The sequence below is a fragment of the Streptopelia decaocto genome (genome assembly GCF_964273445.1).
Source record: "Streptopelia decaocto genome assembly, chromosome: 3".
Classification (NCBI taxonomy): domain Eukaryota; kingdom Metazoa; phylum Chordata; class Aves; order Columbiformes; family Columbidae; genus Streptopelia; species Streptopelia decaocto.
This window is the reverse complement of record NC_138656.1, coordinates 50752344-50770263: the sequence shown is the minus strand read 5'-3', so window position 1 is coordinate 50770263 and position 17920 is coordinate 50752344. Positions and strand designations below refer to the sequence as shown.

Genomic DNA, 17920 nt, shown 5'->3' with positions numbered 1-17920 from the left:
TAACAGGTGACCAAATAACTGGCTTTCTACAAAACCAGGGTTTTTTTGGTTTTGTTGTTTTCCAGTTACATCCTTTATCTCTGATTCCTTGGGGTTTTGTGTGTGTTGGTTTGGTTTTGGTTTGTTTTTTTCCTCCAGAAAATGTCTACAAGTTTCTCACCATTGTCAAGAATACCATACATATCAGTGCAAGAGACAGAAAACAGGCTCTCTTTCTGCCTCTTCTGCTGCATTTATTTTTCTGGTCAAGGTGAGGGATAAAAACTGATAAATTCTCCAAGAGAATCTGAGGTCGTGTTGCTTTAAAAAAAGAACACAATAATCCCAATTATCATTCTATCATCTCTTTTTTTTTTTCCCCTGGAAAAACTAACATAAAATACTGATGCTGTGACTTTCCAATAATACTCTCCTTTTGATTTGCAGTTTTACCAGTAGTTCTTCCTTTTCCCCTTGTTTTTCAAATTGCTGATTTCTACTTGGTGCTATATTTAATTTTACACTATATTTAGTTTGGTGCTCAAGTTCCTATAACCCAAATGTCACTGCCAAGTGCCACCAAGGCAGTCATTCTGTCTTGAGGTGAACAAATTCATTGTAAATTCCTTAAAAAACAAACAAACAAACAAACAAACACTTCTCAGCCCAAATATCTGTAGATGATGAAGACTAAATTTGATCATGAAGAAAATCAGTAAATCAGAGTTCTTGTTTAGCTGTCATTACATGTTCTTTGACTCAGTCAACAAATTTATTTCATTCATGTTGCCCTTTCAGACCAATAGAAAATCATTTCCTGGAGCTGGAAAATGCTTTGGGCACGACTGGGAGAAGCAAACAACTTCTTTACTGAATACGGGGTGTTGACTGATTCAGAATGTCTTGTCAGTTTATCCAAAGTCACCAAGCGCTTGGAGCCAGAAAGAGGATGTGGAGCTCAATTAGTGGAACGAGACCGTGACGAGGGCAGACAGCTCCCCTTGAGCAGTCAGAATACTGCCAGTACCATTTTTTGGAACTCCAGTCTCCCTTTTAGGTGAGAATCTCAGGCACTGGGCTGGAGGGGGCCACCTCTGCCTGACTACCCCAGCTAACCAGCATTTCAGAATTCACCACCTCCAAAATGCTGCTGGTGGGGCAGGCAGGGTACTCCAGTGGGAGATACACGTTCAGGTCAGCTTCAGCAGAGGAAGAATTCAGTGCTGCTCTCCTGCATTTTGAAGGAGTGTCCGAACTGCCCACCCAGAGTGCGGAGGCAAAGCTGCAGCACCTGCCTCCTCCCTCCTTGCGGTGCTGTTGTCCCACCCATTTTCATTCATCCAGAAATAAATCAAGGGAGGTAAGACACAAGGTCTCATTTCCTTAGGAGTTAGGGAGAGGGAAAAAAAAAAAATGTTTTTCCTGAATTTCAGTTGAGAGGCTAACAGGAAGCCTTTATTTTTTATGGCATTCACATTGCAGGACTAGCATTTCACCTCTGTGGTACTGCATGAGGTAACTGCATGAGCATTTCCAGCCCAAGCAACAGGTTTTTAAGGCCAAGGCTTTAGTGGTGAAGCGATATGAGAACCACACACACATACTGCCACTTGGACTAACCTGGCAACACTTCCACATAAAAAGGTCTAATGGTGGATGCCTCCTGTACTTCCAACAGAGGCCCAGCTTGCACTCTGCTGTGAGGGGGAAGTTCCTCTCCAGTGCTCAGTCGTAGTGGGGAACCAAAGCATGGAAACCATACGAGCAGAGATTACACAGCCTCTCCAGTCTGGCAGCCAGATGTTGGATTGCAGGAGTGAGCATAACCAGATGATTTTTCTGCCACTTTTTCTCCAAACACCCAGAAGAGTTTAACAGAACAACACACACAGAAATAAACTCATGATCACATTTGCATATTTAAACACATAGACATATTAGTCCCTTCAAAATGGTAATCCCTAAGAATCCAGCACAACTAGGATTTTCAGCTGTCAGGTCCAGCTCACACTCTGCAAGAAGCTGCGAGTAGCAGCTGGACTAGGACTTCTCCATGTCACTGCCTGGATGCCAGGACCAGCCCAGGGGTGCAGCCCACAAAATGCCTCTGCAGGTGGCTCCTGGGTGCAGCACTTGGGGACAGGTTTTCAGCTGGCCATGGACAGCTCTGCTCTTTTCTACCCATGCAAAGCTGCCTTGCAGTGAGCTCTTTGGGATTTGGAGTAACAAGTACATCGGGAAAATCATTGCACTGCTGTGAGACACTTCTGATGCAAAGGGCCCAGGCAAAGGAAAGAGGACTTTGGTGGGATATTCCTACATCCAGCATGAGCTAGCTCCTCAAATACTTCTCTGAAGTCGTAGAAACACACGAATTTCTAATGAAGCTGACATCAGAGCTCACTGGAGAGACACATGGGCAAGTTAGCCCAGAATCAATAGATGCAGATGTTACTTTCAAGGACCAGTTTCAGGGTTGAACCCTGAGCACCAACCCACCCCTGTATCCGTCCCACAGTGTCTACGCCAGACAGCCACATCTGGAACAAAAACATTTTGTTCCATTTAATATCCTGTGCTTTCTCCTGTATGAAACATGGGTTCGACACTCACACACACAACGTGTGTTGCGCAGTCCCACACCAGCTGGAGAGAATGCATTTACGACAGCAATGAATATCAGCAGATGGACAACAACCACCACTTAACTGCTGCAACTTATATTTAAGATTAAACAAAATCCAGGAACAACTCCAATTCTCAGCTAGATAATACAGAAAAACAGCAGTTCTGTCTCTGAACTGCGTTTAACTGACCTGGATTTCATGAAGGCAAGGGAAAAATCCCCACTGGAGCTTTTGACCCTCAGACAGGCTAATTCCAGTTGAATGTTCCCATTTTATTTAGTTATGCAAACAAGCACCAAGCCCTACACATAAGCCTCATAAATAATGTTCCTCCATCCCAAAAAAATTCAGGTGAGGGTTTTAGTTTCGTGATCCTTATTCTGTCATGAGAAAAATAAACAAGTAGAAATTCATGAGCATTTCTTCCCTGTAAATAACAGTGTATCTTACTGTAACTAAAACCAAGGTCTTTTGAAATGGCCCGAAATCTTAAGTAGCAGGGGGGGAGCCCAGATGGAAGGGTAAACTGATTCTGACACAAGTTTCTCTCAGCATCTTGAGAAATTAACTCAAACACTCAAAGGACCCACAAGTTGAGCTCTTCTCCTGGCAGGCTGGCCAGGTTTGTGCACATCTTTTATGGGAGGGAGAAGTCGAAGACAGTCCGATGATGCATCCTTTGACAGGCTGCATCTCCCCTCCTCCCTACAGCCTCTTACTCAACACAGTTCTTCTGGAGGGCCAAGAGTGGCTGGAAATAACCCAACGAAGCATTTAGTCTGAAGACAGATACAGAGATACACAGAGGAGGAGAGCTTTCTGAAACACTACCTTGCTGAGCCCAAAATGCTTTGTTTGAAACAACTCTCTCTGAATGACCTTTGGGGAAGCCTGAGGCTTGAAGCCCATGACAGCTGCCCCGACAGACAAGAACATCAGACTCCCCCAGCAGCTGTAGGGCCTGGGGAGCTTCTGGATTCCTGGAAATACTGACAAGTTTTCAATTCTGGCCAGTTTTGACCACTGCCAAATTTTAAAATTCCTGCAAGAATTCTGGCATTACCTTCAAATCACGACAACTAAATTAACAGATGTGCTTTCCCCTTACCTCCATGTTTGCAGACCTCAGAGGTGCCAGTGACTTCACACAATAACAGTGTGAAAACTTTTAATCCTCTCTTTAAAAATAAGGAAAAACTGAAATTCTTATACAGTAGCCTTCTGCTATTGCTTGTGTCACAAAACTCATGGAAAAAAATAGTTGAATTACCATGCTACTTGCTTGTAGATCTGACTTTAGAGCTACAGCTCAGTTGCCAGTAGCATAAAGAAAAAGCCTTTAGGATGCAAGCATTATGGAGCAGCTGGTGGGAAGGAACCCAGCTACAAGGAACTAAAGAACTGCAGAGCTCACTCTGAAGGAGGCGGCTCTCAATAATGGACCTCAGCAGAAGTAGGGAGAAGCCAGGGAATTAGACACATGGCTCCTCCTCAGACAAAAAGGTGGCAGAAACAAGAAAGGACTAGGGAATTGTAGTCCAGCTGAAGATAGACCCAGGCTTTTCAATGTTTTTACCTTCGTCCAGAAGAAGTCAGATTCTGCAAGCTCACCACCTGTCTGCAAATACATAATGCAGTAACCAGCAACTTTTGCAAGTTTCCCCAGAGTTTTGGAGAAATGAACACCTTCAGAAAACTGTCATTTCTTCTGCGACTTTATGTGCGATAGGAGACCTCAACTAGGGGACTGCCAGTCACTTCACATAGCCCTAGTGCTCAAACTTGCCAAGTGCTGCAGTGTGGAGAGTTCTCTGTGTTCCAGGGATTTGCCATCAACCCAGAGGGACATATTGTCAGTGAGCTGCTTCAGTAACGTCACAAGGCTACACCACCAGCTCTGGCATGTCCAGGCAGCCGGTTTGCTGACTGGCCTCTGTGCTAAGTTGTCCATCCACCTCTTCAACTGAGAAAATCCAGTGAAAAGCTGGAGTTTGTCCGGAGCAGCAACAGCCCCTGGAGGCAGCACGAGTGTAACTGCAAAGCTCCGTGCCTCAGGTAATCGGCTATGCATTCTCTAAAGCTTTGGCTTAACTATAGCAACGTAACAGACATCACTCCCTGTGGTTAAATAGCTGGTCTCTGCGCCTGAAAGACGGTGCAGGATGTCATGGACATTATATGTTCCCTACAGAGACATAGTTGCAGTCTGATGAGGCAGCCAGGTGGGAAACCCAGAAGCAACTTCATTTTAATTAGGAGTACCTTCCTCTAGCCTCTGCCTGCCCGGCTTTAGTTATAGCAACACCTACATTTGACTGTATGTATTAATATAAATTGTTTTCTCTGCAGCAGCATTGCCTCCTCCCCGCATACTGACAGGTGGCTTCAGCAGCAGGGCTGACCCTGATCATTTAGAAAGTAGAAAGCAACCGCCCATACAGTTCCCCCTCCCGCGCAGTCGGAGCACACAAACCGCTTCTGGACCTGCGCCTTGGGAACGGGACCGGGAAGCGCTTCGGAGCGCACAGCGCGGCGGACCCACACCCCCACCTAGTGGGTCCCGGGCACAGGAGTCTGCAGTCACACACATACCCCCCCCTAAAACTCCCAGGGACCCCCAGAGCCGCCTCGCCTTCTGAAGGAAAGGGGTAAAAACAGCTATGGTGAAATCCGAGCGTGTTGCTTTTAATCATTAAGCAGAAAGCTAGCGGTATTTTATCCTCTCGGCATCAGACAGGACTGCAAACACAGCTCTCTTGCTTCACGCTAGCGTAACGATTAACTTCGGCAAGGTCAATGCAACAGGCATGTAAAATGTTAGCGGAAAGGCATAGCAGCATTTTAAACCTATTTTGTTGCACTAGAGAGAACTAAATTCTTGAATGCAAAACAAAGACAACTAAGTCTTCCGTAAATAAAGAAGTTTTAATATGTCTAGAAGAGCCTGCCAGCTCACAAGCCAAGTCTCTGACAGTATTTTCTGGAGACAGTTTGGGGTCTATTACTTTTTTTTTAAAAATACATGATAAATGTGAAATAAATAATTGTGAGGTGAAAAGCAGAAGCCAGAGGAAAACAAAACAAAACATCTTTTATCTATTTCCATTTCTGACTGCTCAGTAAAGCCATCTACAGACCCCTTCTGTTCCAAGAAAAGGACAAAGGTGCCACCCTCCGGGCTTGCTGGGAGCAGCCACCACAGAGGGACAGTGGAGAGGCTGCAAGAGCTCGGTTGGGCTGGCCTTGCATTACTTTTCTCTTTTGTAGTACAGAATGAGACACAGCCTTCAACTGTCTTTTACAGGTCAGCAAAAAACCACAAATGAGGGCTTGCATTTCACAGAAGCCTGTTGCCCTTTGAGACCTGATTGCATCTGTTTCTGAAATGAAGTTCAGCCAGTGAAATCTGTTCAGTCTTCAAAGCAAAGCCTCTAAGAGCAGCAGTTTTGCCACCCATAAGTATTTTTAATGGGATCACCCCGATGTACTTTTTTCTTCCAACTCGTAACACATAATGATTTCCAAGAGCATTTGGGTTAGGTATGGCACTTTTTTCCCCTCTTGAAAATAATTCCAAGCGCTTGTTTTAACATTGTGGCCTACACACAAATTATCTGTGTATACACGCATGACACCTACATAAACAACACAGTTAAGCAAGGACTGACAAAAGCTTGGCTCAGGGTGACTGTCAGGATGCAATTCTTCTGCAACTCTTCTGATTTGTCCCAGCTCGAAGTATATTGAAATCAGCACTGAAGTTAGAAAACTCATTGTCCCTGTCATGCAGATCAAGTCTGCCAGTAATTCCATGCTCGTTGGCAATAGGTATCCTGCACAGTTCAGGCTGGAGACAACTTTACACACACAACTACTGTTTTTAGTGTTAGGGTCAGGAAGCTCCAGGTAGAACAAACGTCAGTAGTTCAGTTTTTGAGTAAAAGGTCGTAGACTTGTCCATTCAGAGAGGGCACATGAATTGGCTGTCATTATTTACCTTCCTGTTTCTCAGTTCATGTGGGAGACACACACCTGCCCGCCTCCAGAGCAACTTCTGCAATGCAAAACACTAGTTCTGAATAGCAACAAGCAGTTCCAATTTTAACAGAGATTAGTTAAGAGGTTTATGCATTTTCACTGACAGCTTTGCTAGCAGATCTGCTAAATGACACGCAGGCACTTCAGTTCCTAGTACCACAAGAATCACTAAAACTTTTTCCAGATTTCATGGAAGTTTGGAGTTTAAAAAGTTTAACCAAGACCTTCCTTCAACGGCACCACACAATCCACCTTTGTTTGTCCTTTATAACTGTCCACCAGAACAAGCATTATATTGCTTTCATTGCTTCAGTGTTCCTACTGTTTGCCTTCAACATTTAGTAAATTTCCATCTTCCTGTTCCACAAACATTCCTCTTTGTATACAGCTTTGGACTTCCTACATTCAGACTTAAGGGCAAGATACAAGACACAAGGTCAAGCTCACCAGCTGACTGTAAGCAGATGAACAGAGCTGCTTCTTAACCTGGTGCACAGCAGAAACCGAGCCCTACCAGCATGTGTTGGGTCTCACACTACCAGCCTTAAAGCCTCAGCAACAGTCAGTGCTGCTTGAGGAGCTTCCTGTGATTTACCTCCTCGCTGCCTGGAGTTAACTCAGGCTTACTCCAGAGCTTACACGCGCCCTTCCAGATCACCAGCATATGGCACATTTACCTCTCTGTCCTTCAGGAGTACACAGCACCAAGAAGATGCCCAACGCATGTGCTATGGCACTCACCCACCAAAGCCCTGCCTCAGCATTCACTCACTGAGGAGGAGCACTCCACTAAGGTTTTTTGTTATCTGCTATACGGTATTTCACCACATCATATAGACTCGTATAAGGAAAGAAAAAAGAAAAGACTCCACTGTTTCCTTCATCTCCAGGTACACTCCATGGTAAACACAACCTCCATGGTAAACACAACACGCCTCCTCTGTGCTTCTCTCCACATCTTAAAAAAATTTACTTTACCCCCACTCAATCCACCTTGACTGCAGGATTTCAGTAAACTGAAGTCTGACAACTAAAACCTACACATGGCCTTAAATCCAGATACCAATACAATTTGCTTAAATTAAGTTTTAAATCTATAGTTAGCTACAAGATCTACAAGTTACAGTGCTTTTCCTTTCTCTCCCTAATAATTACCAACAATATTAGTCAACCCTGTAACTAGTATTAAATCCTTAAAAAGGATTTGCCTCAATAGTCTTGCAACAGGAATACTGTGGGCTACACAATGTATTTTGCATTCTGAAGTGCTTAAAATGAAACATTCAAGGACAGAGGCTGGAAACATTAAGTTAGGAAGATGTGCTTCAAAATAAACTGACCACCCCAGTTAATAATTGCTGCAAAGATTTTTGTATTGAATTGCCACACAGGAAGTGCCACAAGCTTGTATCGTGAAAAAAATCCACATGCTGCTAGTATTTACTCATGGAAACCCAGGCTTCCTCCCTAAGAGGAAAAACTGAGCATCGTTAGTGACAGAGTCTTCATTCACCAGCTCTCCAAACTTACAGACGATCTTGCAGACAGCAGGAATACAGGTCTGACTTTTTTTTTTTATTTAAAGTCAAAAACTGCCAGACTGATTACCAAGAGACTTTTCTTCATTACTGCTCTCACACCCTCAGAGGTAAATCGAGGATATGAGGGATGACAATATGTTTTAAACAAGATGATGAAGCAATCCAGACTTCAGCAGAAGCTCAAGTTGCACATCTGAGAACTGGGCCTAGAGAAAAAAATATTCCACGGTAGAAAAAAAAAAACCACTTTACAGGTGAAATCAGCCATGTTTGCACAACTCACTTTCATTTGCAACAAAGATCTTCCACCAGTCACAGCTTTGCTTAGCTACTGAAAATTGTTCCTATGGTCATGGTATCTTCTCCCCCTGCATCTGCTAATGAAAGGCCTTTCTTTCTTTATAAACACTTCTCCCTTTAATCTTGCTTGCTACTTCAAAACAGAAGCACAGCAGTATGGTAATGTAAGCCTAGTCCTCGTTTCCCTGAGAATCCATCCTGAACTTGTAGGACTATACCAAAAAAGCTCAAAGAAAACTGATACACAAGGTACTATGAATGTCCAGTAGCATCCAGTCTGAAATACTTGCAACAAAATTGGTAAAAAAAAAAAAAAACAAAACAAACCACACACCAGCTATTTTTTGTATTTTTCAAGACCTTTTGGGCATGCTCCTTTACACCAGACAGTACTTCATTCCCACCTCAAGCATTAACATGTTACAGCTGCTTCAGGAACAAACACAGCTATGCAGAGACAATTTACACCTGAAATATGTACCTAATCAATCTCTTGAGTTAAAGGATGTTTTAGGATACGCTTGAGCAGCTAGTATGAACTGAGAATCACATGCTGTCATTCAGTCCCTGTAAGAACAATTTAGGCTGACCCAGTATTGGAATCTCTTGTCCAAGGTAACACTTAACAGCCTCAGTGCAATAAATGAAGATCTCACTTAAGAGACCCAGGAAGGAGCAGGGATGAGTGCAGACAGCCAAGCCAGGCAGGCACAGCAAGGCCCATTTCTCGTTTTTAATCTGTAAGAAAGTTCCATACCCGTAACGCAACAAATTACAAAAGGCATTTCTCTTCTCCAGTCATGTTCATATCAAGTAAGTGAGTGGACCAGCTATCACTAAAAATGAGTCTTTTGTAGACAGTTATAGAAGGTTCTTCTTTTATTTGTTTATAGCAACATGAAGTACATGTTTCCACTTAGGTATTTCAGTGCAACAAGGAAATCCATTACCTCATTAAGCTTCAGCAAAGTGATCTATATGCAATGGAAAAGATTATTTAAAGTATTTTCCTTAGATGCACAACAGTGTAAAGCTTCAAAAATCTAAGTAAATACATCTCACAGAATTAAACAAGCAAACACTTTGCTTGATTATGAAATGCTTTTGTTGGACAAACTTGGTGTGCACGAAAGCAATTCATTTGTAAGCCACAGGCACTACTACGAGAGTGGAATCAGAGTACAAGTGGTGACATTTCAGTAGTCTGTGCAAGAATTCCACTCTACTTTTTGCAAGCTGCATATCTTGAAGATACATTCTCCCAGCTGATCACATTCCAGATGGCTTTCAAATAATCAGGTCGAACATTTTTATACTGAAGATAATAAGCGTGTTCCCATACATCGATTCCTAGCAAAGGAATAAGGCCTGTAAAAGAAACCGGAGGATAAATTTTGTAAATTTATCATGCTTTCCATGTAAAAAGTCTTATATTGCATCCTGAAGTTGTACCCAATTTCTGACCCTTTATCTGCAGGAAGACAAAGAGCTCTCCAGCACACAGGTGCCTATTGCAACATTTCACAGAATTGTTTGCTCTCCACATACACATATATTGTATACATTGAAAGAGCTGATCAAGATAAACATCTATGAATACTCTAGAACTGCCTTGAAGACAACTGAAACCAGGTAAAGAAACTTTTGAAAGGTTTACATCTTTTGCACAGTTACGAAAGCATTTTCATCGGAAGTTACACCATGAGGGAGTAGCTTGCCATGCCAGTTTGCTTCAATATATTTTAATCACAAGTTCTTAATTAAGTATGTAATTATTTTCCTTGCTTTCGTGCTAAAATATCCTTCTCACTAAATTTTTAGTGGAGATTTTTCATGGGGGTGGGTGATATTTACCCACATTATGCTGTATGTTCCTATACCTTTTTTTTTTTCCTTACTGAAAAGCAATACATAAAAGTCCTTGCCCTTCCCTATGAATTCTACAGAACATGTTTTTAAGATATCTGAAATAGAATTTGGACAAACAGCCACCGCAGGCAGGACTGTCATTGGCCATGAGCTTCTCCTTCTCTGGAGGGTGTCCAGCATGCCACCGTCACTGCCATGTCTCTCTAAGCATGTAAAAATGTCTTCAAAAGTGATAAGGCCAGCATTACGCTGTTTGCGTAATTTATCCCCATCCAAGGCTTATTTAATTGACACTCACTGCTCCTTATCAATATTAAGGAAGCAGATTATAAGCCTTCCATTTTAAACCCAGCCTACCAGTAACCCTTGTTACTATGTTCACCTTCCCCCCTCCTGCTGTCTGACCTACACTGACAGTTCTGTGAGTAGTGTCTCTGCTAGAGAAAACAGTCTAAAGGCAGGAGGTTTAATCTTTCTCAACATAGGCAAGTTACTCCAGTTACTCAAAAATAATCCAAAGGAGCCTAAACTAAAACTATTGTCTGAGAAAGAGTGCTTTCAACAATATGCCCCATCTAGTTCCCCTTTGCCTAGACAGACCTTAAGCCCTACTGCTCTTTGTCTACCGTTTCTAAGTCCTGATTTACAAATGCTGCTTTAAAAATTGCAACTGTTTTTCACTCCTGCTAGTAGTGACATTCAGTATTCCAGCCCTATTTATCCAGCAACAACTTCTCAGCATTTGGCCACAAAGCCCTTTTCAGATTTCATATACTTTTCTAAGACATCTATAAAGAGAGAAGTGGAGGGGAACAAAAGAAATTGGACCTGTTGTTCCTTGCAAAGGGTCTTGATTTGCACAAGCTGCTATTTGTAGGCGTCCCTGCTCCTTGTTATAGCCAAGCCACCCCCAGCCTGATCCTTGAACACCAACTGATACGGCTGTCAGCTTCTCCTTGAAGTTTGCAAAGGAACCAAAGTCACGTTTGATGGCTTCCATCAATTCTCCTTTAAAAAAACAGACAAAAAATCAACAGAAGGTCAGATACTGAACATGTTTCAATTTCCAGATATCACCTGGAAATAGAAGGAAAGAGTAGCAGAAGCATTTGGGCTCTGTGAGAAGGAAATGTCTAGACAAACAGAGTAGTTGCATTGTTCTGTCCCAGCCTGCTTAAGTGGACAAGCAAGAAATCAGTGCAGTGGTCAAACATGCTGTTCTCAATGCCACAGTCAGGGTGCTACCAACAGGACATTCAGGAATTTATATTCTAGTCTAAAAGGAAAAGGAAAGTCACGGGGAGGACCAGGAAAGAAGGTAAAGAGCTAGTTTGCATATCTAAAAGGACAACACTAAGGGGCTGCCGTTTCTTTGTCTTCATACAAAGAAATATTTGGACATTTCTGACATCAATATAATGAGCCTACACATAGCAAGAGGTATTTAACCACTTCTCTCAGTTTTAAGATTTACATCTGCTTCTACAATTAAGTAGTCTATTTGATATGGCTAAGTAGGCCCTGTGATTAGATCCCTTCTTTATTATACAGTTAAACTAACCTGTGCTGGGCCACAGGGGACAGAAACTAGAATTGTTTTAGTGTAACAATGCACTTTCAAACTACTTCCTTTCCCCTACATCCCAGCACACTAGCAGTTTTCAGATATTTAAGTATTTGCTCAAAACCTGAAGGTATCTACACTTCTCTCTAATTAACACACGTAAGAATACTTCACACAGTGCAATGCTAGAGAATTCTTCATTCCTTTCACCTTCAGGAAGATGGTCTTGAAAATCGCTTGGTGATAGCTGAAGTGCATCTTAAGATAAGCTTTAGCAGGCTTCCTATAAAAGCCTTGAACTGTTCAGTTGAAACTGAAAGATGCCATTTTAAACTTACTGATTTCCACAAAAACTTTACAGAAACTGGGAAACAAAAATCACGGTTTTATAGCATCTTTTCTGATAACGTCATCTAAAAACAAGCTCTATCAGAAATGCACTAGTATAAGAACTGCTTGTTGAAATTTCAGCTTCGCAGCCTCAAAACTTTATGCTCTAGTCTTAACTGGGCCATCTTCAGGGCATCTTCGTACTTCCGTGGCAGAGTCAAAAGTCACAAGCAGATGTCACCTATGACCACTGCAGTACAAAGCATCTCAAAGCCACCAATTTACAGACAGGCATATGAACCTCATTTAGAAACCCTCAAGTTTATCACAACAGCTTTTGTGGGGCCTGTATTATAGAGCCTTTACCTTTAATTGCAGGTCACTTATAGGAAACCACTACGCTATCCTCCCAAAGGGGATTTCTTCCTTTAGGCTTTAACTGCTAAACTATCCCTATTTAAAATTAGAGGATAAACCCAGTCACTACATTGGGCGGTCTGCAGCACATTTCTTCCTTTTCTGTGAAGCAAGTACATATATGACAACTTAATAAGTATAGCTTTGAAAAACTATTTTCTCATATTAAGATGGAAAGGACAACACGCAGCAACAGCCAAGTATTTTGCAGTGTAGACAATTAGACTTAGAAATTAAAAATACTTAGCACAGGGCTAGCTTTTCATGTTCTTGGCTTGCACCTGAAAAACACTGAAGTCCTCAGACCTGGAATAACTGTCACATATAGACAGGCAAATTAACTCTGAAAAATAAAGATCCTTTACTCTCTGAAAAAGAGAAATTATCATCAGTTTTACTAGTTAATTAAAATTGACACAATAAAGTAACAAGCACTAACCTTTAGGCTCTCCTCCTCCATTAGGAGAAAGGTTTGTCCAGAAGATGGTGTGATTGATATGACCCCCACCATTGAACTTCAGGGCAGGCTGAAGTGATACCTGAGCTGTAACATCACCTAAGGATGCACAAGATAAAAATTCGCAGATAAATAAAAACATAATAATCACCACAGTAGTCACTAAGTTGCTATTAAGCCTCCATCGATCTCCAAAATCTTTCAAGTCTTACTAGTCTATAACATGTCCATGGAAAAGGTTTGTGACTGTTAATCATATTTTAGTCACTGACATAAACTACATTAAAGATTTCTTTATCGTTGACTTTTTCTTATCCTGTAATTATATGTGATCTGGCAATACTGCACTTATCAGGCAACTCAGACCACACATATAAGATCTACTACCATTCTAGAGCAGAATAAAGCAAATAGTAGAGACAGGACACTTTAAGCACTCAGCATTTGTAAATTGCTCCATGTTAAGACTACAAGACAAGAACACTGTTCATCCATGAGCTCACAAAAGTGCACACTCATTTTCAAATGAGCTGACAACTTAAGTCAACTCTACTCAGAACAGCTTTTATTTGAGCTTTCTAAGCAGATATAGATAGGTGAGGAAGATGTTAAAGATGATCTGAAGAAAAAACTTTACTTTCTATTGCTGAACAAAAACCATTGACAAGGATCTGTTATCCAGAAGAGATATTAGTGATTAGATGTGCTCTGTAACCCAACAATGAAATGCAGTGTAGAAAAGATTTTTTATTATGCTCAGTTTTTAAATACGGAATAAGAATGACAATACTGAGAGACTGAGGTGGTCATTCAGACATTCCCTTTTCATGAAGCCCAGCCTTAGAAGTTTTTCTACTGATGGTCAAAATACTACAAGAAGTTTTTCTACTGAGGGTCAAAATACTACACACAATATACTGGCATACCAGTTCAGAAAAAAAAGGCCAAACCAAAACACACACACACACAGATATCACAAGCAAATATTTGCCTGCTTTGACATGCACGGCCATCACCAATACATTACCCATTTGCAAAATAATGCCTGCAAAATCCATAAGGAAAGCTTAACTTCTACCTCTAGACAGACCATTTCCAACAGCTAGCAATGAGACACTACCAAAGTACAGTATTTTTGAAAAATACCTCAAAGCATCTACAATACTGCAGATGTTTCTGCTAACCAGAAATTCTGCCTCCACTAGTGGCTGAAACCTTGCTCATTAAACAGCATTAGTAACATCAGCAGCAGATACACTGATTTCTAACAGTTCAGGTTCCCTCAGGTCCTTCCTGGAGCTACTGCTGGCAGCCAACCTTGAGTAACCGATTCTTAACCAAATCTCATTAGTTCATTAATTTAGACTGCAGAAATTAATTTTAGGTTTATTTAGGCACTTGAAAATCTCTACACTTTCATACGTAACATTCTCTATTCAAGCACACTGGCTCAGAAACTGACAATTCTCACTTTCATGCAAACCCAGGCAGTTAAATTACAGTGTGTCATCACCTGGAAACCACACAGAGATCAGTCTATAAAGTAATCACTTATTAGAGATAAAATGATGATCCTTAGAAAGATAATAATGATAGGAAAAAAAAACCTCAGAAAATATTCTACCTTCCTCACACACATTATATCACATACTTTCATCAGTCCCACTGAAAAACTGAAAGATTTGAAAAAAGCATTTCATGTGTTTCTGTGTATCACTGCTAGAACAACTGTAAAGTTTTCACAATAGTCAGCATATCTCAAGATTCAATCTGAGATCTTAAAAAAAATCCCATGATGGTTTGACAGACATTTTTGTGTCTCACACTGGCACGCAACCTACGACCTCTTAATGTGACCCAATGATATGACAGCCAAATTCAGATCTCTTCACTGGGTGTCGTATACCTTACCTGCACATCTGTCTTACCTCCATTTGTTGGTGACTAAGATTATTTTGCAAGATTCAGCAAAGTATTTGATGTAAAAACCATCAAGGTGCACAAATTTTACTTCGTATAAATTTGTTACTAGCCTTTCATTAAAAAATATTTGTACAGTAAAATGACTGCAGTTTCCTATTGACTCAGTCTTTGGTTCAAGTTACTAATGTAAATATGGACTAAAGCCACAACAATGAATTGTCTTATAGTTTTACAGCACTACGAAGAACAGAAATCATGCTTTTTAGTTACACCTAGCTTCCAATTATCAGCACCACTGAAGCTTACAATGAAAGCTCATTCCTAATAGCACTTCTCTTTATTAAAAAGAAAAAAAAAAAAGCTTCAATTAGGTAACCCAAAAAACCCAAAACTTCTAAAATAAACTATTTCCCCTAGAATGAAGGACTATCCATTTTTTTCCTTCTGTATCATCTACATCAACTAGCTTCTGCCTCATGTGTTGACTGTGTATATACGAACCTTTTGCCAGCGCCTCTTTGTATTTCTCCTCCGTAACATTCAGGTTGTTCACGTAGGTGGCATGATGTTTGCTGTGGTGCAGCTGCATGATCTCTGCACTAATATGAGGTTCCAGAGCACCATAGTCATATGGCAGGTCAGGAAGAGTGTGCTTTTGCCTGGAGACCAAGCAGCCCAATGGTGCTATCAACTTGGTGCTGCTTCTAGAAGAGAAAACACAGGAGAAAGCAGTCTTATTCAGTACTTGGGCTTTACCACTGAAGCAGACTATAAGCACGACTGTTACAATCAGCTGCTTTGAGTATATGGAGTGGTATCTTAAGGTCAAGAAGTCAAACTACCATTTTTCAGGAGCTCAAAGCAAGCACACTCTAGCTTAATTGCAAAGATGAATTCACATAAAGGTCACAGATGCAGGGCTGTGCAATGTAAAGCTGCCACTTCTCAAACGGAGCCCCCCAAGCCCGTGCGAAGTGTCACCCGCCTTCCCAGACACAGCAAAGATGGGTGCAGGAACGGAGAGCCAGCAGCAACGTGCTAACATTCAAAGCTTCACCGCATCTTTATCGATTGAAAACAGAGGCCAAGATGTCCCTGAAGTGCCTTTTCCTTACTATCCACAAGGTCCCCGTACCAGAAAATAAACAGGCTGAAAACCCCACGCAGGTTGTGGTCATCCTTGCCCGCTTCAACATCTCGCACTTGTCATGAAACATAAAAGCAGAACCGCTGGGCCAGGAGAAAACTCAGCTCTTGAGGCCCTTGTACATTTCGGTGGTGACCTTGGCATAAAGCAGAGACAAACCAAGAGCGAAACCCTCGGGGCCGTGCCGAGCGGCCGGGTGCGGTGGCCCTGGCCAGCAAAGCTCTGGCAGCGCCCTGCCAGGTGCCGAGCCCTGCGGAGCAGCCGGCAGCGCCGCGACCTCCCTCCTCTCGAAATGGCGGGGCGCCGCTGAAGGGCGACCCCGCCGCCGCCTCCCCTCCCGCTCGGCCGCCGCGGGCGAGGGCGGCCCGGCCGCCGCCTCACGCTGCTGAGCTCTGCCCACCATTACACTCCCCCCAGCACTCCGCGGTGCGTCCTCACCTTCCCGCCGAGGCGAAGCGGCACAACATGGCGGCTCCCTCGCTTCACCGACGGCGCAACAGGGTTTGCGGCCGCCCCGCAGCCCGGGCTGTCGGCGCGGAGGGCGGCGCCGAGGGCGGGCAGCGCAGGGGGCTGAGTTTCCCCGAGTCGCAGGTGACACAGTGGTGCAGTCACCGTATTTCTTCACATTAAGAAAATTACATTAAAAAAAAAATAAGAAGTATGTATCACAATATTATAAACAGAACCACTATATAGAGCCGTTATGTTAAAACCCAGCGCTGCGAGCCGAGGTGAGGAGGCCCTGAGGAGCCTCTACCAGGCAGAAAAACGTCTGCCGGGAGCTTCTGCCTGTGGGCAGTGGAGAGGATCTGGCAGCACAAACCAGCCATGTTAAGCTCTGAAAATTTAATGTGGATACCTTAACCCCATCAGATAAAATAACCGGTAAAATGAGTACAAATAAGTTCAAAGACCAATTAAAAACTGGTTCTCCAGAAAGGTCAGTGAGAACTCAACTCCTCCCTCAGGAGGCACACTGCAGAGAAGACAAACAGCAAGTAAAATTAGAATTGTATGGAAAACATCTCTGCTACCACAAAATAATCAATCTTTTTTGGGTTTGTCTTTTTGAATAAAACATACATATTCGAAGATCTTACAGAACTCACATTTACCAGACCATAAAAAACACCCAAAAAATTAAGTGGGGGTTAGGTCTGAACAACCTTGTTGAAATCAAATAAATTACCTTGTCTTGGAAATTTCCAGGAAACCCATCTGGAGAGACTCACACTGGGAATGTGGGGATCTCAGCCCACACAGCAGCATGTGTCCATGCCCCTGCTTCTCGACAGACCTTGGAAAACCACGTTAATGTAGTTACACCCATCAGCCAGTGCTACTCTCTGGAATCTGAGCAGTGAAAATAACTGCTTCATCAATAAACACAATAAAAGGTGAATTGTCCAAAATCAACAGGAGCTTTGGAAACAGTATTTCCCCCTGAAAACATATACAGCAAGATTCTGGCAGCACCTAATTTTAAAGAGGAATATGTAGTATTTATTGTTGATCAACAAAATGTCATCTGCTAAAATGAACTAACTACATTCAGGATTACTAAATGTCATAATATAGGCATTGACAGCAAGGCAAGAACACGAATATAACAGGTTTTAGTATTTCTGTGTGTATTATTATATTGCAATACACTAATGATTTGCAGGAAGTATTCCATGAAACACATAAATTATATGATGCATTTTGTTATTAACTGGTACAATTGCT

The 17920-nt window shown here is 42.2% G+C and overlaps 1 protein-coding gene across 1 annotated transcript; it reads right to left on the bottom strand.

Annotated features, from left to right (window-relative positions):
• Nucleotides 1–9346: 9346 nt before the first annotated feature.
• SOD2 (superoxide dismutase 2) lies at nt 9347–16774 on the bottom strand. Its single transcript, XM_082048088.1, has 5 exons — nt 16631–16774; nt 15547–15749; nt 13105–13221; nt 11183–11362; nt 9347–9853 (listed from the first exon to the last, which is right to left on the bottom strand). The coding sequence occupies exons 1-5, from the start codon at nt 16657–16659 to the stop codon at nt 9708–9710; spliced, it is 675 nt and encodes a 224-aa protein (XP_081904214.1). The 5' UTR covers nt 16660–16774; the 3' UTR covers nt 9347–9707.
• Between the last annotated feature and the right edge of the window lie 1146 nt (nt 16775–17920).

What these genes read in the sequence shown, in the direction of transcription:
- SOD2 (XM_082048088.1), bottom strand. Translation starts at nt 16,659, where the DNA reads ATGTTGTGCCGCTTCGCCTCGGCGGGAAG. An exon ending in CGCTTCGCCTCGGCGGGAAG is followed by an intron (nt 15,750 to 16,630) that starts GTGAGGACGCAC and finishes TTTCTCTTCTAG; the next exon opens with AAGCAGCACCAAGTTGATAG. An exon ending in TGGAGGAGGAGAGCCTAAAG is followed by an intron (nt 11,363 to 13,104) that starts GTTAGTGCTTGT and finishes GTTTTTTTAAAG; the next exon opens with GAGAATTGATGGAAGCCATC.